This window comes from Vitis riparia, chromosome 8 (assembly GCF_004353265.1).
Source record: "Vitis riparia cultivar Riparia Gloire de Montpellier isolate 1030 chromosome 8, EGFV_Vit.rip_1.0, whole genome shotgun sequence".
NCBI lineage: Eukaryota > Viridiplantae > Streptophyta > Magnoliopsida > Vitales > Vitaceae > Vitis > Vitis riparia.
In genome coordinates, this window is record NC_048438.1 from 15973233 (window position 1) to 15999489 (window position 26257).

The window sequence follows — 26257 nt, forward strand, 5'->3', positions numbered from 1 at the left end:
TTTAAAAAATATATATATTTTTTATTTTTCATGAAACTCGTCTCTTGAAGAGCGAGTTCCCTTGAGGAATTATTTTTTTTATTTTTTTATTTGGGAACTTTTTAAAAAATATATATATATTTTTTTTCCATGGGAACTCGTCTATTGAAGAGATGAGTTCCCTTGAGGAATTGTTTTTTTTTTTTTTTTTTTTTTTTGGGAATTTTAAAAAAAAAATATTTAAAAAAAAAAAATTTCCCATGGGAAACTCGTCTCTTGAAGAGACGAGTTCCCCTTGTGGAATTGTTTTTTTTTCTTTTTTTTTTTAATTTAAGAATTTTTTTAAAAATATATTTTAAAAAAAAATTCCCATGGGGAACTCGTCTCTTGAAGAGAAGACGAGTTCCCCTTGTGGAATTGTTTTTATTTTATTATTATTTTTTTTTAATTAGGGATTTTTTTTAAAAAATATATATATTTTTTTCTCATGGGAAACCTTGTGGAATTTTTTTTTTTTTAAAAGAATTTTTTTTAAAATATATACCTTGAGGAATTTTCTTTTTTTTATATATATATATTTTTTCATGGAACTCATCTCTTGTAAATGGGGAATTTTTTTAAATACTATTTTTTTTTTCATGGAACTCGTCTTTGAAAAGACGATTTCCCTTTGATTTTGAAATTTGAAAAGATGATTTTGGTTTAAAAAAAAAATTATCCGCTGAACCTCTCTCCTCTCTCCTCTCTCCTAAGTGGCAAATCCTTTTTCCTAGGTGACAAAAATTACCGTATATTTGTAATAACTTCTTTTACTACAGTAATTTAAACATAACTTTTTAAAATTACCGTACTATTGAGAAAAATCTGTATTTTCATCACCACTGCATTCCTCCTGCCCTATTACGCTCTTAGTGGAATGAGATGCAAATATGCAATACGTTTATAATATAGAAAGGAAAAAAAATTATATAGGTAATGTAGGGAAACTATTTTTAAATTAATTAAATGACGTGGACAAGGTTGTCTTTCATTTTTATTTTTGCTGGAATTTATTATGTACAGTTGTCTGAAAATAAGCTACTAATGGTTGTAGGAAACCACCCTCGTTAAGTAACTTGCCCTGCTGAAGAGACTATTTGATTCCTTAATAAGGAATTGCAGACACGCGCCATACTGCAGTAGTTAATTAGGAATAATGAGAATAACTTGAGGTGGAAGTGGCGTGGACATGGTAGGGTTGAGCACAGCCGTGCTCTCTGTTGATGATTTTCTTGGTCAGATTACACTCCCATGAGTCCGTCAACGTCGGCTAAAGCACCCTTTTGGATAGGCTTTTAGTTGAGGGGAGAATTTATTCCTTGCGCATAGTTTTCCCTCACATGTAAAAACTTGAATTGTATTCCATCAGTCTTTTCCAGATTTCACCTCCTCAATCCAGAATCCCTTTGATAGTAAGTACATTGTCAAACGATATTTGAGTATAACTATTTAAGCATCCTTCAGGCTGTATGATAATCCGTCAAGACCCAGACTTTGTAACCGAGTAAAAAGTGAAAACCCAAATCAAGGCCACGGGTCCATCAGAGGATGAAAGGAAAAACAGAGAATAAAACAAATAACAAATGGGCAGCCACCCATGGTTAGAAATGCATGGCTGCAGATTCACTTGACATACAAAATTTTAAAGAAAAGTTTTCTGTATCATCGTCCAATTTCTCACATAAAATGAGCAAGGTTCTAGACTTTTTGCTCAAAATACACGTACAAAATGGCATGACCATGCAGCTTGCCAAGAATTTATTCAGTAGTCAGATAAGCAGATCGTAGTGGTTCTTCCCACTGTACAACAGCCTCACAACTCCCCGGGGTTTCCCGTTTCTCGAACTCTTACCAAACTCACTCCCATACTCTGCAATGGGAATAAAACCAGAGCTCCATCCACCCCTTGTATGCTGAGATCTCATCAAGAAAATATGTAAGCATCAGTGCTGCAGTTGGCCCATGCACATTGTTAATTTTTCAAGTTAACTAATGAGTTTGTTGACCCATAAAACCATTCATATTTTCAATGGCGAGCCTTTGATTGGGTCAGCTTTTCAGTATTGTATTGAATTTTCTATATAATAAAAAGAGAGAGAAAATAACAGCTAATCCATAAAAAGCTTGATGTATTTTTATAGTAAAGAGCTTGACGGTGCTGTTTTTGCCAATATAAATCTTGGTCAATCAATCTGGTCTAGCAAAATGCAAAACTTCGGTTAGATCATATGGACTATCTTCATAGTAACTCATTCTCTCTATATGCCATCATGCCACATGCCAAAATTCTCTTATAAATTTTTTAAGCACTCCTCACCTTCCAACCTCTTTGATGTACTAATAATAAATTATAATACGACACAAGCAATGAACATGATATGTTACAAGCAGAGAACATATTCATCCCAGGTGAGTTCAAATGACCATATCTAATCATAATAAATTGCAGAAAAATGTAGAAAGTCCAATTCAAATTCAACAACAGCAATAATGTCAGCCAACCTGGTCTAAAATTGTGAGCTTAGCTAGAGCATGCAAATTCTCACTAGCGCTACCATGCCTTTTTCACTATCCTCCCATTGTTATATCCCTAAATTATACAAATAAAATTGGGAAATTTTTTTCAATCTGTATTTGGAGGACTTCATATTTTTATTGTCTGATGATTCCCTCAACAATAGGGCATATAACAATCATATTCATCTGTTGTATTAGATTAGGTTGATAATTTTGTTATATTATTGCACTAAATCTGACACATCATACATACCGAAGGTCATACTAATAGTCGATTTCTAACTGCTTCAAATTTATTTTAAATTTGAGGTACTTATGCGTGGGATGTATTAGAGTACGGCATATGATTATTGAACATAATGTAGTTGGAATTTCAAAGAAAATATCAAAAAACAAAGCTGAATGCACAAAAATGCAAATGGACATTTAAACCTCACAAAGGAGGACATTCAATCATCCATGGGACATTCAAACATCCTCTATGGGGATGTACAAACACCCTCTAAGGGGGTATTCAAACATCTACTCCACATTCAAATGTCCCCTAGAGGACGTTCCAATGTTGGTTAATTTTTCTCAAATTTTTTAGTCTATTTTCGCATTTTTGTTGGACTTTTTGGTGAATTTAAGTTTGAAATATCTATTCCGAATATTCGTCTAAGATTTTGATATAAAAAACCTAATTGTCTATACTGAAAAAGATGTAAGTGAATTCATAGTCGTCTCTCCATCCTAACACGGGGTTGAGGTAATCTATAGTCATCTCTCTGCTTAGATCTTTCAAGAGCATTCTTAAAAGTCCTTTCGGCAAAAAGGCAAGGTACATTGATCCGATGGCCCTAGCATAAGGTTAAGGTAATCCACTAAGGAGCACAAGGTGCTTCATCGCGGATGTCAAGAAATGGTGTAAGTATTCGTCAATACAACACTCTTGGGATAGCTGCATTCCAATCAGGTAAAATTTATATGTTCATTTCATATTTAGTGGATTTGTTTGTGGTCGTGACCTATGGTTTTTTACCTCTACGGAGTTTCTGGAAGACTTCGTAGGTGGTTTTCCAAGTATATTTAGAGTCTCTTATGCGTGATTGTTTTTTGATTTTCAATGATTGATTAAAATTGTTGATCTTGAGAATTCCGCATATAAAATAAAAATAAAAATGATACAAATTGCTTGGACTACCTATTCAACTCCACCCCCACCTCTAGGTAGTTCCATAATCAAGAATAAGAACTCACATAATCCTTCTATGAACTTGTGGCAACATCAATAAATATGATAATAACCAAAAAAGAAAAAATAAAGCACCAGATATTGAGCAAGTCCAATGCAACTAAAAGAAGCATTGTCAACCAGAAAAATAAGATTACAGAACTCATTTCTAAAATAGTTTGGAAGTAAACATCTATCTCACATATTTTGTTCAAGCGGAAACACACCTCATGTTCCGGTATATATACAATGATTGGCTGATGACATAATTTTGATAACACCTGACAGAGTTTAATGATCATTGGTCAGTATGGGATGTTTGACCAAAGCAACATGATGATTCTATTTGCAGACATGAAAGAGAGGCAGGGAGAGAAAGAGAGAGAAAGGGGAGGGGGGGAGCTTGGAATCAGTAAAGGAAAAACGTTTGTTTAAATAAAAAAGAATTACCATGTGCAATGTATAAATTCAAGCACTAGAGGTTTTCCATGGGACAACATGAAAAATATGCAAATAATAATTCAAACTAACATTGAGAGGGGGGTCAACAGAGAGAGAAATAACTACATTTTTTGCTTTATGTTAATATAACATAAGAAGAAATTTAACACATCCATGATTTAAGGAAATTCTGAAGTATTAATGTACAATTACAAAGCAACAGAACCCTAAAAAGAGGATGAAGCTCATGCCAACATGATTATACAACAGATTTTTTATAATTCATCTCAAAGATAACCTCAAGCACAATCACAAAAAACTGCTTGAGCATGCTTCAATCTAATGCACCAAGGGCCACTGGCTCAAGCATAAACAATGATGTTGACCATTAGCTAGCCCTACATAACAACTCCATAAAATAGAGAATTTACTCATTAGGGCTTAGTTAATTACAAAAATGAATCTTTACCTCAAAACTTTCAATCCAGTTGTTCAAAACCATAGATTTGAAGTAACCATGAAATGATCTGATCACTGACCCATAAAAGATACTGAACATATAACAGTAATGACAATAATGAACAATGGAGACAATAGTGGTTATTTATCCAAAACCAATAGAAAACAGTTGCGACAATAATTCAGCTGTTGATGACAGGATCAATTGATGAAAGCAAGAGGAAAAAAAGGTGTTTTCTTTTTGCTGCATAAGGCAATGGTTATTTAATCATGACAAGAGAATTGATATAATGCTGCTATTGTTGATGGACAATTGACGCGAGCAAATGCCGTAGGGGAAGATTAAGAAAGCATCTATTTTGGCAATATAGCAGCAAATAAGGTAAGTTATGTAGGACAACCCTAGGATGGTTGCCTACACTCAAATAGGTGGGCTAGGGTTTTTATTTTTAGGGTGTAAGGGGAGGAACAAGGAATAAGGTAGAGAAAAAAATATATATATATAAAATAAAAAAAAAATACAATGAAGAAAATATAGAAACCTTAGAGTCTCACTAAAGCCTTTTAAGAGTCTCATCTAGAAGAAATAATGGAGTCTCATCATTGAGGATTGCAACACTTGCAATAAAAAATAATAATATTATTAACATCAATTAATTCATTCTTTGATTTACATCGAGGCTTCTTTAAGAAATTCAAAGTCTACTAGCATGCAACATTCACATGCAAGGGCAAAATGTAAATGTTCTTAGGGTGAGCTAGGTCAGACTGAACCTGGAGGCATATTTCCATTTGGAGAGAGATTATAATGAGTTGGTACAGAAGATGAACAAGCAGACCCAAACTTGATCATCAAATGTTGAATCCCTAGTCGGGTGTTTGTTTACAATCACTTCAAGCATTGTAAGTCCATGATGCAATAGAAATGCAAAATGAACAAAGGAAAAAAAAAATATAAGCTAAATGAAAAAAAATGGAAAAAAAAAAAAAAAGGTATTCATGTGGCCAATTCAAAGATTGGATTTAAAGGCTTTAGTGAGTTAAATGGAAATCTTGATAGAGATTACAAAAGGTCATTACATTTAAAGCACTTAATTCTTCTCAGACAATCCACAATGAACAACATTGCTCGTTTTCAAGGGCATGCAGGCAAACATACATGTTTAGTTGATAATTTATTGAATAGCTAATCAATTCAGCAAGCCCCCTATACCATAAGATTAATTACTCACTAGATTACAAACCTAATTACATAATAAGCTGAAATGAATAAGCTGCCTCAAATGGTGCAACAAAACTAAGAAAACTTAGGGTCTGTTTCGGAATGTTTCCGAAAACAATTTTTGAGAACAATTTTTAAAAGCAATTCTCTTATGTTTTCTAGAACAAAAATCTATTTGAAAACCTGAAATGTTTTCAACCTATTTTCTTTGTTTTCACATAATTTTTTAAAAAATAATTTTTGTCTATAATGCTTTGTTGTCAATTATTCTCCATATTTGTACAATTATCTTTTAAAACAGACCCTTGAAAACAAGTGAAAACACCTTAAAACTATTAAAATATGTTAGAAAAAAGCATTTTTGGCAAAAAAAAAAAAATTACCAAATGTGTTTCGAAGTCTAAAAAAATGTTTTTTGTTTTTAAAAATAGAAAAGTGTTTTTAAAAACAAATCCCAAATAGGCTTTTTTTCCCTTCTAACTAAACCATTTCGAGCATCAGCAAAGATGATGAAGACAAAATCATTTTCCAGGTTTGTACTACCAGTTGCCCGTAGGTTTTACTTGGAATGCTAAAGGATACACAATCCTGGATTTGCTGTGCCTTAGGAAAGATGAGTTCAAGATGCAGTAGAAAATTTAAAAATAAATAAACCAGTAACTCTGCCATGATGCACTTTTTTTAAATTTCCTAGAGGTGCCCTTCTAAAAATAAAAAAATATCTTAGTTTACAAATTTTGTCCCACAAATACCACCAACAATAGTTATGCCTTTCTTCAAAAGAATTAAATAGAGTGTTAAACAGTGAGAATAAGACAGACTAACCAGTAGCTCTGACTCTCCTCCCCAGAAATCAGGCCGTTCAATGCGTTGGCAGTAACTACAAAAAGGCATTTGAAACATAAGGATACATAATAATAAATGAAAATACTAAAAAACAATAGGAAACTTTTATTTACACTAATAGGCTGCGAATTTTACCGTTTCAGAGACTCCTCAACAGTGATCGCAACCAATGCTTCTTCATACTGACGTCGTTCTTTGCCATTTCCACATATGATCTCTTTCACAGCCATCCGTAGCTCATCTGCGTTGTTAGGCACCACAGCCTAGTTCTATATTAATACATATATATATTTAATTCCCATTAACTTTGGAAAGAAATAAAAAAAATAGATCTCCTGGTGGCTGAGGCACAAAGGACTAAAATGTTCTTCATTAACATAAGGAAATCAAAAGTAAAAGAAATTATATATATATAAAAAGAAATAAATAAATAAATAAAAAAACTTGAAATCAAGCAAAAGTCTTGCTTCAAAATCTCAAGCTAAGCTATTATATACAAGAAAGATACTCTGAAAATGTCAGTTGCACTATTGTTATTCTTTTTAGAACTTTCACTTAAAGCAAAGCCCAAAGTTAAAAAATAGATATAACTGACCTGCATCATCTCTTTCCTCGCGTGAACTAATAGCAATACCCTTATTGAAAGCCATTCCCTTTACCTGATTTCATAAACCAGAGATTAAATCATAGTGGAAAAGTGTTAAGTAACTAAGTATGTGTTTGGTAGCGTTTGGTGCGTTCAGTTTTTTTAATATTTGAGAGATAAAAAATTTCAAATGTAAGAAAGTCTAAAAACACTTTCTAAAATCACTACCAAACGCACTCTAAGTTCACCAGGAGAAAGAAAACTCTGCACATTATGCCGATCATTTGATTATTTGTTTATTTATACCAACACCTAGTCCTATCTGCTGATGCAAATTAGTATCAGAACAAAAAACTAGTGAAAATAAGAAGCCAGATGATACCAGTGCACGAAACATACACCGACCATCCCCAGTAACTTTCTGAACTGAATAACGCTGCACTTTCTTCATTGCAGGTGATGCTCCACCTCTTAGAAACAGAACATAGGGGGGAAAAGGAAGCTGTTATAATTCAACCACAGTGACAAAACCCCTGAATTCAATATATTTCTAGCTTACATTTCATAGTTGCAGATTCAATAATGACTGGAACAAGATACAATAGTGAAATTGAGAGTCAAAAAAATCAGAATGCAGAATTATAAACCAAATAAGGATTACTGTTATTTTAGAATTATTCCAGTGGTTCAAGGATTTCAGCTATAATTAGGGTTTTGCCCACAAAATTCATAAATAATTTAGAAACCATTGAATTCTACAAAATAGATTCGATGTTGTTCATCCGACAAAGTTGGCAATATTTCAGGAATTCGAGAAATAAAAATTCCTAAAATTTTCCAATTTCAACAACCCATTCAAAGAATGACAACTATACTGTGGGAGATAGGTATAACATTATTCTCCATCAGAATTCCCCATCCGATAACTAATTAAAAGAAAGACACATCCATATTGTGAGAAATACGCCTAACATTATTCTCCTTTCGAATTTAAAAAGGGAACATATTTTAGAGTCTAATGTTTGTTTCCTCATATTCTGGATAATGAAAAAGTTTCAAGCTTCAAAAATTGTACTTTCTTTTATTTTGCTACATTCCCTCATCAAGCAAACATACACAGCCTCGGGTTAGATGTTGAGGAGTTAGGAAAGCATAATAACGAAGCTTACAGTGAAGATCCGATTCTAGCGAAAAATTGGGGTCTGTTTTCAGTGGAAAATGTGGGCAACTTTGGACTCGAAATTGAAGGAACTGGGGAAGACACGAGCTCGAACCGGGCTCTTCCATGTTTGAGTTGTTGAAGAACCGCCTCTGCAAATAAATAAATAAAATACTAGCAAGGAATGAAAATAGACAGTAGAATTCGAATAGATACCATTCGAAAAATGCTGTTTGTTTGCCATGAAAATCTGTAGGCGACAGCAGTAGATAAGGGAATGACTGCCTGCAAGGGTCGGCGTTGATTGAAAGAGGGCGTCTATTTCATATTTACGTAGAAACGACGTCGTTTTATGCGGATGGACTTTCAAAAAAATTCGTTTGTTAAAAACATTGGATGTGAAGCAGCCTTTCGGGTTTTCTCTAGGCTTTCATGTCATGTGTACTTTTGTAGTGTTTTAGGAACCTCCATCCTTAGTATCTTTGGGCACTACGCCAATATGTCTTAAAGGTTAGGCTTTTATTGCTAAGTCACCTTTGCCCATGAGGTAAAAGTCTTCCTAGAATCAATACCAATATGAATTTCCCTTAATAATGGTATTTGTGTTGGGAAGAGGTTTAGAACCTCTCTATATCTAATAAGGTAATGAACCATCTTCTACAATACTAACAATTCCTCAAATATGACCTAATGTCACTTAGGGATCTTTATTGTCTTACTATCATTTTACAACTTAAAAAAAAGAATGAACAATGGCAAGAAAAATATGATGTTGGGTCCAACATAAGCTATTTGAGTGTCACGAATAAGAATGTGTCTTAGGCAAGGATGAAATGGCCAAAACTATATGTTATTTTCTTCGTACTTTTAAAACTTTTTAATTATACTATTTATAATCAAGATATCATCATTAAAGACATTATTTTGATTTGGATGGAATGGAGGAGTGAAATACATTACTTGTTCTTTTATTTATTTATGAAAATGACGTAATATCCAATTTGTAAATTTAACATCATATCTCATATTAATGTGTCTTGATTCTTATAGTGTCATGCACCATTTCACCATGTCTTAAGGGCTACTGCTACAAATTGACATTTTAAATGAAATCATTTTTGTTTTATTATATTCCATGTATAGAGATATGCGTCTCTTTCTTCCTTTGAATGAAAACAATCTAGATACCACTTATTTCATTATCATGCTCCATGTATCTTAATCCTTTGGTTCTATTGTTCCAACCTTAATTCTTCAAAGATTATAAGAGAGTGGTGTGATATGTTATATATATATGGACATCACTTCTATGATTAAACTTTAGGATAAGATTAAACCATAGATAACTCTAGTCTAAGGTGGGATTTGTCCTACCAATAACCAAACTTTTCACCCAGTCTAATAGAATATTTACAATTGTTAATCTTTGAGATTTTTAAAAGAATTAGTAAGGTTGTCATTCCAAACATTTTCTTTGAAATTGTGGTTTCCAATTGGAAGGGAAAGACCTCCTAATTTGCAAAAGTAATATACTCTCCAACTGTTATTTTTATGGCATGTCTTTTTGTAGTGTTTTATGGATTTCTACTTCCACACGTCTTGGGGGCTTGACTTTTACTATGAAGGCTTTGTCTCACTTCTTCATATTTTCAAATTTTTGTAGTTAGAAAATATTTTTTTCTTCTTTCAAGACATTATTGTTAGAATTATTATTTTAATTTAGAGGGAAGATAAGTGGGAATAGGTTACTTCCCACTTCCTTTTTTTTTATTTAAAAAAATGATATAATTTCTAACTTTGACTTAATATCATGTCTCTTATTACTACTTTCAATCTATCTTGTTATTTGTAGTGTCATGTATTGCTTCAAAATGCTTTGAGGACTCTTATCACATATCTTATTATTGTGTTCTATGAATCCCTCCCTTGTAAATTTATATATTCTTTTAACATGTTTTAGAAGTTTGACCTCTACTCTTAAAGCTATTTACTCCTTGCTATTCCATGATCTTTCTCAAAAATCTTGTACATGGAGTTGTATAAGACCTATAACTTCACATTTTAGATTTATTCATTCAGTCATACCATATTCTATATTTTCCATCATTTTAGGCATTCATTAAAAGGTACATCCTAAGTTGAAAATCATCCTTCTCTTTCTTTATTTGATGAAAACAATATAACACCCCTTATAACCATATTTTATTTTTGTGTTTTATGAATCTCACCTTCACAGTGTCACACACTACTTTAACATGTCTTTAGAACTTGAATATTGGAATACTTTCAAGAAAAACTCTCTTACCAATAGACAGACTTATCACTCAAACCAATGGAAACTTTATGGTTGATTATTCTTAGGATTTTTGTAACAATTGATAAGATTGACATTCCTAACACGTTATAATTGTTGTTTCAATTTAGAAGGTACAAGACCTTGAAGTGGGTCCAACTATCATTTTTAAACATTGTCATAAAAGTGTCATCTTGATTTAGAAGGAATAATGGTAAAAGTAAACTACTTGTATTTGTCTTTATTTATAAAAGTTATCACCAACGCTTCGTGTTCTATGTCATTTTATCGCTAGTTATCGATCTTGTCCCTCATAAGTCGTGTACTACTTCGACATAACTTAAATGCTTGACTTTTTTTACTTGGGACACATCTTATATACTTCCAAAATCTTTTAGTCACACGATCTTTTCTTCTTCTCGTCATTCGAGATATTCTCATTGACAGTATCATTTTGATATAAAGGAAAGAGACGTGGAAATAGGATGCTCGTTTCTTTTTCTTTTATGGAGAAGGTACAATCTCCAATATAGGGGTTTAATGCCATGTGTTTTAGTACTATGCTCAATGTATCCAACTTCCTCTGATGTCACACATGATTTCAACATATCTTAGAGGCTTATATCATGTATTGTAATATTGTGTTTTATGGATTACATCTCTTGTAATATTATGTTTTTTTACGCACGTTTTGGGAACTTGGGTTTTGTCCTTAAGATGTGTTACTCGATACTTCCAATATCTTTCCTAAAAGTCATCCCACATGTTGTTGTAGCATCAACATGGGACATACAATTTGACATTCTATATGTAGTCATTTTAGTTATATCATATTTAGCATTTTTCGTCAATATGGATGTTTTTGTCAAAAATATCACTTAAGTTAAAATTTACCTATCTCTTTCCTTCTTTTACAAAGTGGCATAATATACCACCCATCTTATTATCATGCTTTATGGATCTAGCTCATAATATTACTTATCGCTTCATAATATCTTAAGGGTTTGGCTTCCAAAATAATTCAAAGATCTTTTTAAAAAGTTTTACACATTGTATTATAATGTTCCACCATATGAAATTTATGTTTATCCACATATCTCATACTCTAGATAACATATTAGTTTATACCATATTTTATAAGGCTTTCACTTTAATATCTCACTATTGTATTATCTAAGATTAGACACCTTATATTGTCATATGCCCACTTGAACATGCATTAAAGAGTTCAAACTTTGTCTTCAAGATTGCATGTCCCTTTCATCATGCATCTAAAAATCCTTGCAAGTAGTGTTTTATAATGCTTAACAATTTAGCATTTATCCATTTGATAACTATTAAATACAACATTGCCAAATGTTAGGAGCTCTATTGCCCAATTATTTTCTTTCTATCTTGTATATATAAAATTTATCGGTTTTTCAAACTTTTAATGAGTTTATGATTAGACTATTTATTAAAAGTTAATGTTTAATACTTAATATGTGATGATATTGGATAATTATGTTTAAATTATTAACATTGAAATTTATTTTTCAAGTAATAAAGTTGTTTGGCAAATTTAATTCATTTTTAAAAAAATCATTAAATTGGCATATTAAAATTGAATCATGACCAAAAAAAAAATTAAACTATTTTTACTATTTCTAGAATAATGTCAATGTTGGAAGGACAAGAGTCAAGCCACTTAGGGTTACAAGGAAATTGAAATATAAAAAGTGAAATCCACGCGATTAAAAACAGGGGAAGAGAAGAGTCCTAATTCTTAAAAGAACAATGGAGGGGAGTTCTATGAGGACAAGGGCGAAATGACCATCGAGGAAATCGAGCCACCGTCCAGTGTGAAAGGGAGTGAAGGCACGTGAGGGAGGGCAAGCGAGGCAACAACTCAAAACAACTGTGGCGCTCCAACGGCCATACCGAAAAGGGTTAGCTCATTATGACAGGGTAGCCTCCGGCATAGGAAGTATCGACATTTTTCTCACTTATAAACAAGAACAAACCAAACGTGGCCTCCCCAGGCGATACTCTCTATGCTCCTTCACACTCTCATTTCTCCCTAATATAAAATCTTCTTCTTACTTCTCTCTCTTCGCCCACCTCCTTTCTTTAGCTCTTCTCTTTCGGGGATCTCAGCTGCTCTCCGGTAATTTCTCCAACAGTTGTCCGCCTCTTTCTGAGACCATCTTTGATTGTGATTTCTTGCATGTTGAATCTGTAGTTTTGGTTTCTGATGATGATCGTTTGCTCAAACAGCTGAGGAAAAAGGGGGAAAAAAAAAGAGGAAATTTAATTTTGAATCTCTTTTTTTTTTTTTTTTTTTTTTTCCCTTGCCTTGAAGAAAAGCCTAAATGTTAGTGTTCGGCCGCGCCGACTGGTGGTTTCTGTTTCTTAGGTTGTAAATAGTGAAAAATACGAGATTCCAAAGCTTTTTCAGCGCCTCGTTTCCTGTATTTTCTAAGTATCCAAAGGAGGCATTGCTGTTTAAGCAATTTCGGGAATCGTTATTATCTTTTTATTATTATTATTGTTTTTGGAGCTGTCTCTGGTGGGCAATTGTCTGAAATTCTGAAGATCTGTTTTGTGGCTCCAGTTGAGGATTTGGAGAATGGCGTCTATGTCACATTCTTCGGTTGCATTTTCTGGCACTTCGATGGCTTCGGATCTTCTCCGGAGCTCGAGCAATGGTGTCTCTGGGGTCCCGCTGAAAGCCTTAGGAAGAGCGCGATTTGACACGAGGAGAAGGAATTTTACTGTCAGTGCAAAGATTGGGAAGGCGAAGAAGCATGATTATCCATGGCCGGCTGATCCAGATCCCAATGTTAAAGGAGGCCTCCTTACCCATCTCTCATATTTCAAGCCTTTGAAAGAGAAACCGAAGCAGGTTACTTTGGATTTTGAGAAACCCCTCCTGGATCTACAGAAGAAGATTGTAGATGTATGTCCTTTCTTTTTTGTGGGAGTCTAAAATGATAAATCAATTGATAATGCATAACTGTGGCGTTCGGAGTTCCTAACATAAAATTTTTCTTCTTTTCAGGTACAAAGAATGGCAAACGAAACTGGTCTTGACTTCAGTGATCAGATTATCTCATTGGAGAATAAGTATCAACAGGTTTAATGAATATATGCATGCCTATACTTGACTCTGAATTATTGAATCTGAAACATTATTAAGAATCGTTCCTCCTCACTTTGGATTTTATAGTTTGGGGGTTAAGAAAATTAGTGAAGTAAATTGTAGGTTATGTGTTGATATTATTTATTTGACAATCAATTTATTTCATTATTTTACTTAGAGCAAACTTTGTTATGGATCATGTCAACTATCCCCTGGATGTAAATTTCTAGTTTCATTGTATAGAATATGAAAGCTGCACCTGCAGGTCCTATTCTTACATACAGAATTGATTATCCCGTCCTTGCATTTTTCCATGTCTTTTGCTTGAGTTCTTTGGCCTGAACCTTATGTAAATTGACTATTAGTTAAAGCTAACATATGAAACACATCATCCTTCAAATGCCTGAATATTATTAAACATCCTATCCTAAACTCATCATGACTTCCCAATATTGATTTCAGGCTCTCAAAGATCTATATACACATCTGACTCCTATACAGCGTGTGGGAATTGCACGGCACCCTAACAGGCCAACTTTTCTCGATCACGTGTTTAACATTACTGACAAGGTATGATGCCAACCAGCTGACTAAATTTTCAGGTTTTTCAGTGAATCTGCATTACAAGAAGATATCTAAATTCTGTGCTTATGGGCGCTAAAAGGAAATTTTTTTAATATGTTCTTTCATATATCCCCGTATTTCCAGTTTGTGGAGCTTCATGGAGACCGAGCAGGGTATAATGATCCTGCTATTGTTACTGGTATTGGAACCATAGATGGTAGAAGGTACATGTTCATGGGCCATCAAAAGGGTAGAAACACAAAAGAGAATGTCCAACGTAACTTTGGGATGCCTACTCCTCATGGGTACGTTGTTAGGATGGAGAATTTGTTATTACTGATATGCACCTGAATACGATAAAGAAATCCTTATGCTATTGCGACATCTATGATCTCATTAGCTTTGGAAATGGATAGGCAGTTCCTTCTCATTGGCAATGCTAACCCCAGAACGAGGAAATTTAGTATGTAATGCTAAACAATAATTTTTCTGTTGAAACAGTTATCGGAAGGCTCTACGGATGATGTACTATGCAGATCACCATGGATTTCCTATCATTACTTTTATTGACACCCCAGGGGCATATGCAGACCTTAAATCTGAGGAACTAGGCCAAGTATGTGAACAATTGTAATCCTGGGCTTACATGATTTCTTTCAGTAGTACTTAACTGAACTGTTTGCGTTACTTACATGCAGGGTGAAGCCATAGCCCACAATTTGAGGACCATGTTTGGTCTGAAGGTACCGATTATTTCTATTGTTATTGGGGAAGGTGGCTCTGGTGGTGCTCTGGCCATAGGTTGTGCTAATAAATTGTTAATGCTTGAAAATGCAGTTTTCTATGTTGCCAGGTGATTTAAATTCTTTACCCCTCTAGATAGTGCAAATTGATTATGTGCCTGCTTGTCTTGTCTTGTTAAAAGTGCTTATCATATGGGTCTCAAATAAGTGATACATCAATTCCTCAGCTTTAAAGATTACCATTCTCATAAACAACTTGGAAAGAAAAGTGACTTCTTATCTGTTATTTTCAATCATTAGTTCAGGAATATGTAGAGTCCTATGTTTAGTTTAATTAATTGTTGCCAGACAAGCTTTAATCTGTGTTTCCCCATCTGCTGCCACCATTTATATATATACATGATCCTAAAATTGTATTTCTTTTCATGCTGTGGCTTCAAGAAAATTTTCTTAATTTTCCTTTTCTGAAAAGTTGATCTATCAAAACATCACCTCATTAATTTCCAATCTTTTTGTTAATATGTTCCTCCCAGTTTCTATTGGATATATGACAAGAGGTGAAGCTCTAGTTTTTTATCTACCAGAGCAAAGTCTTGACTGGGGGGACGATGGTATGGTGGAAACTGCAAGACACACTAATGTTGATAGAGTTTTCTTAGGGAAATAAAAATCAGTGAAAGAAGCCAGAAATAGGCCTACCACTAAAAGAAAATTTTGATGTTTAATAGGCAGCTTAACCCAATTATGCCGACTGAAAAAGTTTTCACGGATAATTCCTTGTTCCCATCACAATATTGATTCTTGATGCTTAAAAAATAAACATTCCCATGGGAAGGTGTGATGTTTGTAGCTTGCATACATGACTCCAGACTGTGTGTGTAATAATAATACTGTATGCACAATCATTTGCAAAAAAACGTGGGACTCAATATCTGTTCAAGCATTACATGCTATTAGCATTGTTATCTGTCTTGTTTCTCATATCAAGAAGGATTAAGGAAGTTTTTGGTTTAAGCTAACAAAGAGCTAGATTTCTGTTTCCTATTGTTACTTAAAATTGCTACTTAGGGGCAAATGGCTTAATGAACACTATTTTGAGCCTTGACTTGAGTCATTTGATCCACTGTAGTGCTTGCCTTTATTGTTAAGTCTATTTGACCCTTTAGGTAGCTCGATTATATATTTTCTTGCCTCTATTGTTCCAATCAATTGGGAAGTCTCTAGATGTAGGTTCTTTTTTATAAATAGCTATTGTATGCTACCTGTATATCTTTGCTGAATTATTTCCCTGTGAACCATTTTTATCAGCCTCTTCTATTGCTTCTCTTTTTTTCCTCTGATTTGATCCATTTTCAATTCTACAGCCCAGAAGCATGTGCAGCAATTTTGTGGAAGAGTGCAAAAGCTGCTCCAAAGGTTTATATTGACCTTTTCACTCTGGGCTTTTGTATCAGAGGAGATTTAATTGATATTAAACCATTGATACTCCCTTCTTTGCAGGCAGCTGAGAAGCTGAGGATAACTGCTGGAGAACTCTGCAGGCTTCAAGTTGCAGATGGGATCATCCCTGTAATATTCTTCTCCACTTGAACATTTTGTACACGTTTCTTCTTTCTTATATCTCACCTTTCTCTCTATCCTATGTATCTGGCATCCATGATAATGCACTTTCTCCAAACAATAAAAAGGTGATATGAGGGGAATTTGGCACATCCTACCATTGTGAAAGATAACATTTTTAGGCATTTCTACCAAGCTCCAGATTTTGAAGACAGTAATGAAGTTTTCAGTGAAAATTTTGCTTCTCCCATGAACTTTTGTCACTAGAAAAAGGAGACTTGAAATAGATGAAACTTGTGTTCCATGCATGCCTTGTAGGTGCAGCATTTCACTAGAATTTTAGAGCATGGTGTCCCTTTTTTTCCACCATGGGATAATGGTGTTCTATTTGCTTCTCCACATCCAACCTTTATGTTCATTTTTAGATGTCTTAATGGAGTTCACTCACCTGTAACAGGAACCACTTGGGGGTGCACATGCAGATCCATCTTGGACCTCACAACAGATTAAAATTGCTATTGTTGAAGCAATGGATGTGAGTACAACTCGTGGCAGTTCATCCTCAAGAATGATATATTTCTATTGAAATCTTAACACAGATCTTTGGGTTTTTTAGGAACTCACAAAGATGGAAACACAAGAGCTACTAAAGCATCGCATGCTGAAGTTCCGAAAAATTGGTGGGTTTCAGGAAGGTATCCCAGTTGATCCTGAAAGAAAAGTCAACATGAAGAAGAGAGAAGAACCTGTTGTGGACAAAACTCCCGATGTGGAACTGGAGGATGAGGTTGAAAAGCTGAAACAGCAAATTCTTGAAGCCAAGAAGTCATATACTGAGCTTCCAGAGTCAGGTCTGAATGAGATGATAGAAAAGCTGCAAAATGAGATTGAGCATGAATATTCAGAGGCACTTCAAACCATGGGCTTGAAGGACAGATTTGTGATGCTGCGGGAGGAATTTGCAAAAGCAAGAACTTCACAGGATGAGCTCTTGCATCCAGCTTTAGCAGACAAGATCTCCAAGCTCAAGGATGAGTTCAACCAGAGGCTGTCTGAGGCTCCTAATTATCCAAGCCTGATGAATAAGCTTGATATGTTGAATGAAATAAGTAAAGCCAAGACTATCTCAGAGAGGAACAAGGCAACCACTTTGAAGCAGGAAATCAACAAGAGATTCAAAGAGGTTATGGATCGCGCTGATCTAAAGGAGAAGATTGAGGCATTAAAAGCTGAAATTGAAAATTCTGAGATGTCTACGATTGGGGATTTAGATGATGAGCTGAAGGAGAAAATTGTGAGGGTGAAGAAAGAGATTGAGTTTGAAATGGCTGAGGTTCTCAAGTCCTTGGGTTTGGATGTTGCAGGTGTGGAATCAAAAGCAATGGACCTCATTCAGGAGACTCCTGTCCCGGGATTCCAGTCGAAGATAGAGGAGTTGAATGAAGAAATTAACAAGGGAATTGAAGATGCGATCAGATCATCAGATTTGAAGAGCAAGATTGAGTTGCTGAAGTTGGAATTGGCAAAGGCAGGACAGACACCAGATTTGGAGTCAAAGGATAAGATTAGGGCTCTGGATCAAGAAATCAGGCAAACCATTGCAGAGGCTATGAATTCCTCAGAGTTATTGGAGAAGTTTGAGAAGCTAAACGCTGACATTTCTGAATCTGCAGAATCTTCTGGTGGACTGAATGGAAGTTTGAGTAAAGAAAGCCCAAAAGAAAACAGTTTCGAGTATGCTGGGCCAGAAATAGAGCTCAACTAGGGTGCAAACTGTAGCTTTGCTGATTGTGAGTTCATCTGTTCTTATCATTTGTCAACTTATCCATTTCCATGATAGGAAAAAAACATGTATCTTTCTTTCTCCTTGGGATGGTTAGCTGTGTTTTAATTGAGGTGTAGAGTCTAGGAAACCAGCTTCTGTTTTTCTTTTTCTTTCTTAAAAAGAAAACCTCAGAATTTTGCTTGAAGTGGCCTACGTTTGTCTCCTGTTGAACCCATGTTGAAGACTTTAATAATCCAGAAGCCTCTAAGGTGGATTAGTGGGTAAAAAGGGTTTACACCTATTAGTCATAGTCATGAATGAGTAGGTTAACATGTAAATTCAGTTGTGTTATGTGGAGACTCACTGGATTTTTTCTCTGTGGTTTGATGTTTGCAGTAAGTTTCCTTTTTATCTGTATGCTACCAGTGAGGCGGCTTAGAACCAGCTCGGTGGCGGTGGTTGATGAACCAGTTCACAGATCGATTTAAACTGCACCCACATCTTGGAATGGAACCTACCTCAACCTGTAGCCTTGTTAGTGCATTCAGCATGCATTGAGAGTCCATCTCATTATGAGATCCAACAGTTTTTGTATTTACAGGAACATAGAGAGTGCCATTATGGTACTGCTTTTTTTTTTTCTTTTTTCTTTTTTTGAATTACTTTTGCCCCTTCATCCACTTCCTTTCCCCTCATTCTGTTTATCAATAGAACTTTTTTTTCTCAATTGATAGACTCTGGGAGCATTTGTATAGGCTTTGTGAATGCCAAGGAAAGCTGAATGGCATCCTTCCAAAAACCAGGATATCACAAGTCTGGTGAACCTTTCACATCATCTTTTGCTCGTCAATCTATTTCAGTTATTTTTATGGACGCCTATTATCATTGTTTGTCCCCTGAACGTTGGAAAGAATGCAAGGTGCATCCTCATGAAACTTTTTAAAGGGGGAAAAAAAAACATCAATGAATTTTTTTTTTAATTTTTTTTTTCCTTACTTTTATTATCTTAGAATTCAAAAATAAGAATATCAATTTTTATTTGTTTTAATTTGCCTTTCCTTTATACCGGAATCAGATACGGGATAACAAAACTGCGAAAGCATGAAATTACGGTACATCTTTAAGAAAAGACAAGCATAAATTATAATAATATTGCTCAATAAACCACCAACACTAAATTAAACAACCAGCATAATTGGTAGATCGTCATTCACTTGAACAATGAAGCAAAAACAGACACAGCGTTTCAATAGAGGAAGGGAATAACAGCTTTTCTCCCCTTGGGATAATCCTCCCCAAACTTTTCCAAATACCACTTGTGGTTGGCACGTGCCCTTGGCACCAAATTGGCACATGTGTACAGAAGAAACCCTAAACCCACCCAAGACCACGTCATCACCGCCCATCCCAACCACTCCACCACCTCCCCGAAATAGTTGGCACAGCTCACTAACTCGAACCACCCTCCTCTCGGCACCTTGTACCCTCCGCCCTGGCTTTTCAGACCCACCAACGCCAAATCCGATCTTACATTCACCAACATCCCATCCAGGAAGATTACCAGTCCCACCCAGAACCGCCACCAGAACCACCCATCGTCCTCGTAATTAGCATAATGAGACACCCATCTGGCTTGCAAGTAGGCGTTGAGGAGGTTGAATCCGAAGGCCATGAGCGCCACGCTGACCGGGAACCCATTCCGTTTAGCCACAGTAGAGTTGCGGAGGTGGAGAGGGTAGATGAGAGTGCGATGGATGTAGTGGAAGAGGTAGATGGAAATGAGGATTAGGGATCTGGGATTGGAGGAACGATCACCCAAGGGGTAGATGAGGAGGGTCAACCACACAGTAGGAGATTCCATGAGGAACCATGCCAAGGATGGCGGCACAGTGGGACCCCACCCCGGTCGGTGGTGCTTGCCATAGGGGGCTTGGAGGAAACGAAGGGAGATGAATGTGGGTGGGGCTATGAGGTAGAGGGCGATGAGAGAGTTGTGGAACAGGGTTCGGTCCCAATCCATGGAATCCACATTCAACAGCTTCCACACTGAAGAAAAAGGGGCCTTATTCCTTGGTTCCGACTTTATATGGAACACACTTCTCTATTAGACAGACAAGTAGTCCCATATCCTAATTAAAACAGCATTCCTTGGTCAGAAAATTTCCTGTCTATGACCTATCTTTCCAACTATTTGGACGTCTAATTACCGGAAGAAATCCAAAATTCACTCACCCAGATTCACATTCCATTTCTGCGTTGGAAATTTGTTGGGCAACAATTGAGATTTTTAGACATTGCAAGTTTTAAATAAAAAAATTAAAGGACACACTGAAATTATTTTTTAATTTTTTGAAAAATATTTTCAAATATCATAAAAATAAATTAATAACATAAAAATAGATTAATAACATTTTAGGTTTTAAATATACTTTTATTTTACAAAACATCGAAATACAGTTTTCAAAAACCATTTTTTATAACTATTTTAAAACAACAGTTACTATTTGTAAATTCGAGCACTTCTAATACTTCGATTCAATAAAAAACCAACAATGTTATAGAATTGCATAATTAGTTATAAGATGTTTATCCTTTGGGATGGGAAGAGAATTCACAGAGGAAGCTTCTTATGCCAATGGCTTCTCTTCAGATTTCAAGGAAACTAGTCCGCTTCTGTGAGGAATGAAGTACTGTTGAGCCTTGATTTTCATATTGAATTTCCTCAGTACTCTTCTCTTCATATCATATAAATAGAACCCAAAACCTGTGCCCTTAGAAAGACGGAGCTTGAACACTATCACTTCACCATTTCTCAAACAACCAACTGCAACCAGCCTCCTAAGATCTGGCAAATCATTTTGATGCTCCCTTGGGAATGAAGAATCCATCAAAGGCGGATACTTTACTGACTCTGTAACAGTACTATGTTTCTTCAGCCAAACTTGCCCATGAAAATCCTTCAGAATCCAGACGTCAATTTCCTTGAAGGAGATGGTATGCATAAAGGAAAGACACTCATCCATCACTATCAAAGCATAGTTCCCCTTACAGATCTTCTTTTCACAGTCTGGGAGACGGGTTCTGATGAATCTTTCATCACTAACATCCATAGAAATGATGACTTCACAGGAACTAACATACCGATGCAAGACCTGCCCATTTACCGACACTGGATCACTCCAAGAAAAATCAATAGTATAGGGCCGATCATACACTTGGAATGGTCTAGGAATCCGTTTCCATTCACCATCGGAACAGCCTAAGTCGAATATCTCAAACCCAAAGGTAGCATTGTAGACGTGCACCACTTTATACTGATTAGCAGTAGGGTCATATCCAAGGGCTGAACCACAAGCTTCATGTGGGCAATACGAAGGGCATCGAGGGAGAGTAAGTATAAACTTGGTGAGTGGATTCAGGACACGCATGACTCCTTTTTTGTCTTGGGGCATTCACTAAATGCAGACCATGACATCCCGGTCTAATCCGAACCACCGGCTTCATGTCAAACTCGCATAGCTTGAACCCATTCTCCTCTTCTTCCACCTCCACCAGTAGTTTTAACTTAGTGTTTCTTGAGCATGTGGCTTGTATTAGCAATTCGGGTTTACTGTTGATTGCATTCTAGGAAATGAATTTGTTGCTGGAGATCATTCTGTACCATGATTTGCAGATGAATCTGAACTTGTTGTGAAGGTCTCTGGCTGGAAGTTTGATAAGGATGCAGTAGATGATATGTTCAGGAAGTTGTGGGAGGGCATCTTCAACTTCTTTCACGATTCCATTGTCTTTCATTTTATCTTTGCCCCTACCTTCTGCTTGGGCTATAAGTTCCCGGTCAAAAAAAAAAAATGCTAAGGAAAATGATTTTCTCATGGTTGTCCTATGAAAAATATCAAAGAAAATCAAATATAATTAAAACTAATTAAAAACTTATATATTTTTAAATTATTTAATCTTTATATTGATGAGTTAAAATAAATAAAATGAGTTTGAAGTAACAAAAAAAAAATAATTTATCAACTTTTAATCTATTTTTTTATTTTCCTTCATTTTTTCTTTCCTTATATTTTTCCTTTGTATTTTCTTTCCCTCGCATTTTCCCTCAAATTTTCCAAGAACCAAACATAGCCTAGGGAAAAGGAATCACATATATCAAATTAATTAATAAAAAAACATGTTCAAGCTCTCTCGACACCTCTATGCCAAAAACCCAATACACCTTTTACCTGTCTTTCTCTGCCATTCTTGTCATTCACTTTTTCACTCTTCCATTAAATCATATACCTTTATCTTTCTACTAAACTGTTTTCTTCGTACTCGCTCTTTTGTTAAGCTTATGCTAATCCTAAACAATAAGTTTATTAATCCTAATCAAACTCAAAAAGATAATTTATTCTATCTTTATTTGACTTTTAAAAATAATAATAATTTGTACTAGTACCCCAAGATTCGAATCATGAGAGAAAAATTTTGGATTTTTTTTTCTTTCAACAGGGGTTTAAACCTTTACTCTTAAAATTGCTCAAATAATAAATAGAGTATACAAAAATTAATATATATATATATATATATATATAACACAAATATTAATAAAAAATAAAAGTTGCTGAAATAAAGTAGAATTGATTTAATTTTAAATAAAATATTTAAAATAAAGACTAAAAGACTATAAATATAATGAAATATTAAAGCATAAAAAAAAACACACAAATATCATGGGATAGAAGGAGAGAAAGACGTGGTACCAACAACAATGGGAATCGATGACATTAGAGGTAGATGAACAAACTTAACCCTAAATCTTATTCTATTGAAAAATAAGTTTCATAAAATATGAAATATTTAGAGTTGAAAACTCACTACAAATTTAATTATAGATAAAGTAATAATGCTATATTTTCTCACTTAAGATAGTGTTTATTTTTTTACTTAATTCTAAATAGAACCTTAATATTTAATAGTGTTAAATATTAGGTTGTTTGTTTTTATAGTATTTTATTTCTATTAAGTATTAAAAAATAAAGAAAAATCAATATGTTATTTTTTTATTTAAAAAAAATTATATATTTTGGTTTTTTTTATTTAGTAAAAAGTTTATAATAAGTCATAAAAAATAAAAAAAAACAAACAACTTAAATTCTAAAAACAAATTGCTTTCAACAAAAAATAAAAAAAAACAAACACCCTAAATCTCTTTTAATATACTTTTTATATTGACACCTCTATATACCTCTATATCGATATATAGAAAGGAATATCATAACATGAAGATTAGAAAAAACACAAATATCATAAAATAAAATGAAAGAAAGATGTCATACCAACAACAATGGAGGTCGATGATACTTATAATGAATGATCGAACTTGACCCTAAATATGATTTTATAGAAAAATAAGTTTGAGAAAATGTAAGATATTTAAAGCCCAAAAGTCATTGTAAATTTAGTTATAAATAAAATAATAATGCTAAACTTGATCTCTTCTACAAAACGAAGACCCAATATACCTTCACACCTCTATATACCTATATATTGACATCTCTATATGAAAAACCCAACCTCTAGACACCTATCAATCTTTATTTCCATTCACACCTAACTTCTAGACATCTATCAATCTTTATTGTCATTCACTTTTTTCTCTCTTACATTAAATGATACACCTTTACTTATCTATGCTAATTTTCTTCCTACTGGCTCTTTTGTTAAGCTAGGCTAACCCTAAACAATAAGTTTATTAATCCTAATAAAACTCAAAAAAATAATTTATTCTATCAAAAAGTTTATAAATATTGACTTTAATTAGTAGGGGTAGATTTTGATAACTACTCAAAATGAATTCCGAATAAATGTCGCATGAATAATAAGAACAGGAATTAAGTTGGATAAACTAATTTTAACATTTTGAATTTCTTTTTAATGTTTAAATTTTAATACTATCTTTATTCTCAAGATTTCGTTAAAATTAAAATTTTGAAATTTTCATAAAAAAAATTTGTTAAACACATTCATCAAAACTATTTTAGGACGATCGGACTTGACCCTAAATCTAGTTTTATTGAAAGAAAATACGAGATATTTAGAGTCTAAAAATAATTTTCCAAATTTAGTTACAAGGACAGTAATAATGTTAGATTTTATCACTTAATCTTTTATATAATGAGAAATTATCTTTTAAAAATAATAATCAATTGTTCCACTTCAAAGCTTCTAAAATAAGACACCAAATATCCTCAAATGTTTCCTAAACAATTTTATTGTAATATTATTTTTAAATTGAATTTTTTTAATCATCCATTTTAATAAATACCAGAAATTAACTGTTAAGATGAGAAAAAACAAACCATACTTCCGCTCCCCCAATTTATTTTGGTGGGAAATTATTTCAGAAAGAAGGTTACTTTTCATATTTATTAAATATAAATATACAAAAAAATCACCTTGTATTCAATTAAAGAAAAAAGACAAAATCAGAAAATTAGTGTAAAAAAAAGAAAGAAAAGGAAAACGTGTTGGGAAATAAATGGAGAAAAAAATAATAATAAAATTAATACATTATTTTTATATATTTATTTAAATCCATTTAACTTATTTACCTTCGTTATATAAAAAATTAAATATATATAAATTTTGAACTTCAACAAGAAAGCCAAATACCAGAAAATCATTTTTATTTTTTTTATATTTTTGAAAAACCAAACATAAGTTTGGTTGATTTTACTAAAAATAAAACAATAACATTTTAATTATAATATATATATATATATATACACATATGGCCTGGTTGATACACAATCTTTTTTACTCCAAAAATTAAATTTTTTTATTCATCAACTAAAAGGGTAATTAATTGGTGTCGCCGTATCCTTGTCTTGGAAGCAAACCAGGAGACATCCTATTCCTTCTTAATACAATTTAAGGGACAAATAAAAGGGTAATTAATAGATTAATAAATACATTTATTTTGATTAACACGAAAATAAACCAATCTTAATCATAAAGAAACTGAAAAGACGGAAGGTATTGTAAAGGAGAGTAGGGGGCGGTGGATGAAACTTTAGATAGTGGTTGGAGGAATGGCTATGAGTAGATGTGCCCCTCAACCATAACAGTTTCTTCATAGGCATGTCTACCTTTTTGACCTTCTTGGCTTTACCTGTTCCCGGAAGCCCACTCCTCACTCTACAGTTTTCACACTCATCATCTTTATTATTTTTACTCTTTTTTTTTTTTTTTTTTTTTTTTTTTTTTTTTTTTTTAATAATTTTGTCATAAAGCACTAGTATAATTTTTATTTTTATTTTCAATAAATAGTCTAAATAAACTATTTTTATTTTCAATGAAAGGTATAATGATGTAATCAAATCTTTACCATTGATTAATTAATTTATCCGTCCTCCTTAAAATATGGTTAAACCTGGATAGATTAATAATATCGTTTAAATAATAAATTTTTTAATTTCAAATTGAGTCGATATATTAATTTAATAACCTTACTATAAGCAACCAAAAATAATATTTTTAGAAACCTTTAAGAGTTAAGGAAATATAAATTAATAATCTATGAAATACATTGAGTAAGATCGAGTATAGAGATTATAAAAAGGCTTTTAATTTAAAAAACTGTTTTTAAAAAAATATTATGTGTTTGGTAAAATTTATGAAACCTTTTTAAAATTTTGAAAAATTAGCTATAATATTAAAAAAATCACCTTTAATGTTTTCTAAAAAGAAAAGAAAAAAAAAA

At 33.5% G+C, this 26257-nt stretch overlaps 3 protein-coding genes across 4 annotated transcripts; 1 reads left to right on the forward strand and 2 right to left on the reverse strand.

Moving 5' to 3' along the window:
* Window positions 1-1359: 1359 nt before the first annotated feature.
* LOC117921254 (OVARIAN TUMOR DOMAIN-containing deubiquitinating enzyme 3) lies at window positions 1360-8785 on the reverse strand. 2 transcript variants are annotated; one of them, XM_034839096.1, is made up of 8 exons: window positions 8678-8785; window positions 8472-8613; window positions 7685-7772; window positions 7312-7375; window positions 6852-6957; window positions 6696-6750; window positions 3976-4029; window positions 1360-1931 (listed from the first exon to the last, which is right to left on the reverse strand). In XM_034839096.1, the coding sequence occupies exons 1-8, from the start codon at window positions 8703-8705 to the stop codon at window positions 1788-1790; spliced, it is 681 nt and encodes a 226-aa protein (XP_034694987.1). In that variant the 5' UTR covers window positions 8706-8785; the 3' UTR covers window positions 1360-1787. The 2 variants fall into 2 exon arrangements, with proteins under 2 accessions (XP_034694987.1, XP_034694988.1); XM_034839097.1 differs by lacking the exon at window positions 3976-4029.
* Window positions 8786-12583: 3798 nt separating this feature from the next.
* Window positions 12584-19380, forward strand: LOC117920495 (acetyl-coenzyme A carboxylase carboxyl transferase subunit alpha, chloroplastic). Its single transcript, XM_034838065.1, has 12 exons — window positions 12584-12900; window positions 13348-13692; window positions 13795-13869; window positions 14338-14445; window positions 14584-14744; window positions 14941-15055; window positions 15138-15292; window positions 16547-16598; window positions 16683-16751; window positions 17200-17277; window positions 17359-18532; window positions 18904-19380. The coding sequence occupies exons 2-11, from the start codon at window positions 13363-13365 to the stop codon at window positions 18505-18507; spliced, it is 2292 nt and encodes a 763-aa protein (XP_034693956.1). The 5' UTR covers window positions 12584-12900; window positions 13348-13362; the 3' UTR covers window positions 18508-18532; window positions 18904-19380.
* Window positions 19381-19626: 246 nt separating this feature from the next.
* LOC117919913 (steroid 5-alpha-reductase DET2) lies at window positions 19627-20649 on the reverse strand. Its single transcript, XM_034837214.1, has one exon. It carries the CDS (start codon window positions 20525-20527, stop codon window positions 19754-19756), a length of 774 nt encoding a protein of 257 aa, XP_034693105.1. The 5' UTR covers window positions 20528-20649; the 3' UTR covers window positions 19627-19753.
* Between the last annotated feature and the right edge of the window lie 5608 nt (window positions 20650-26257).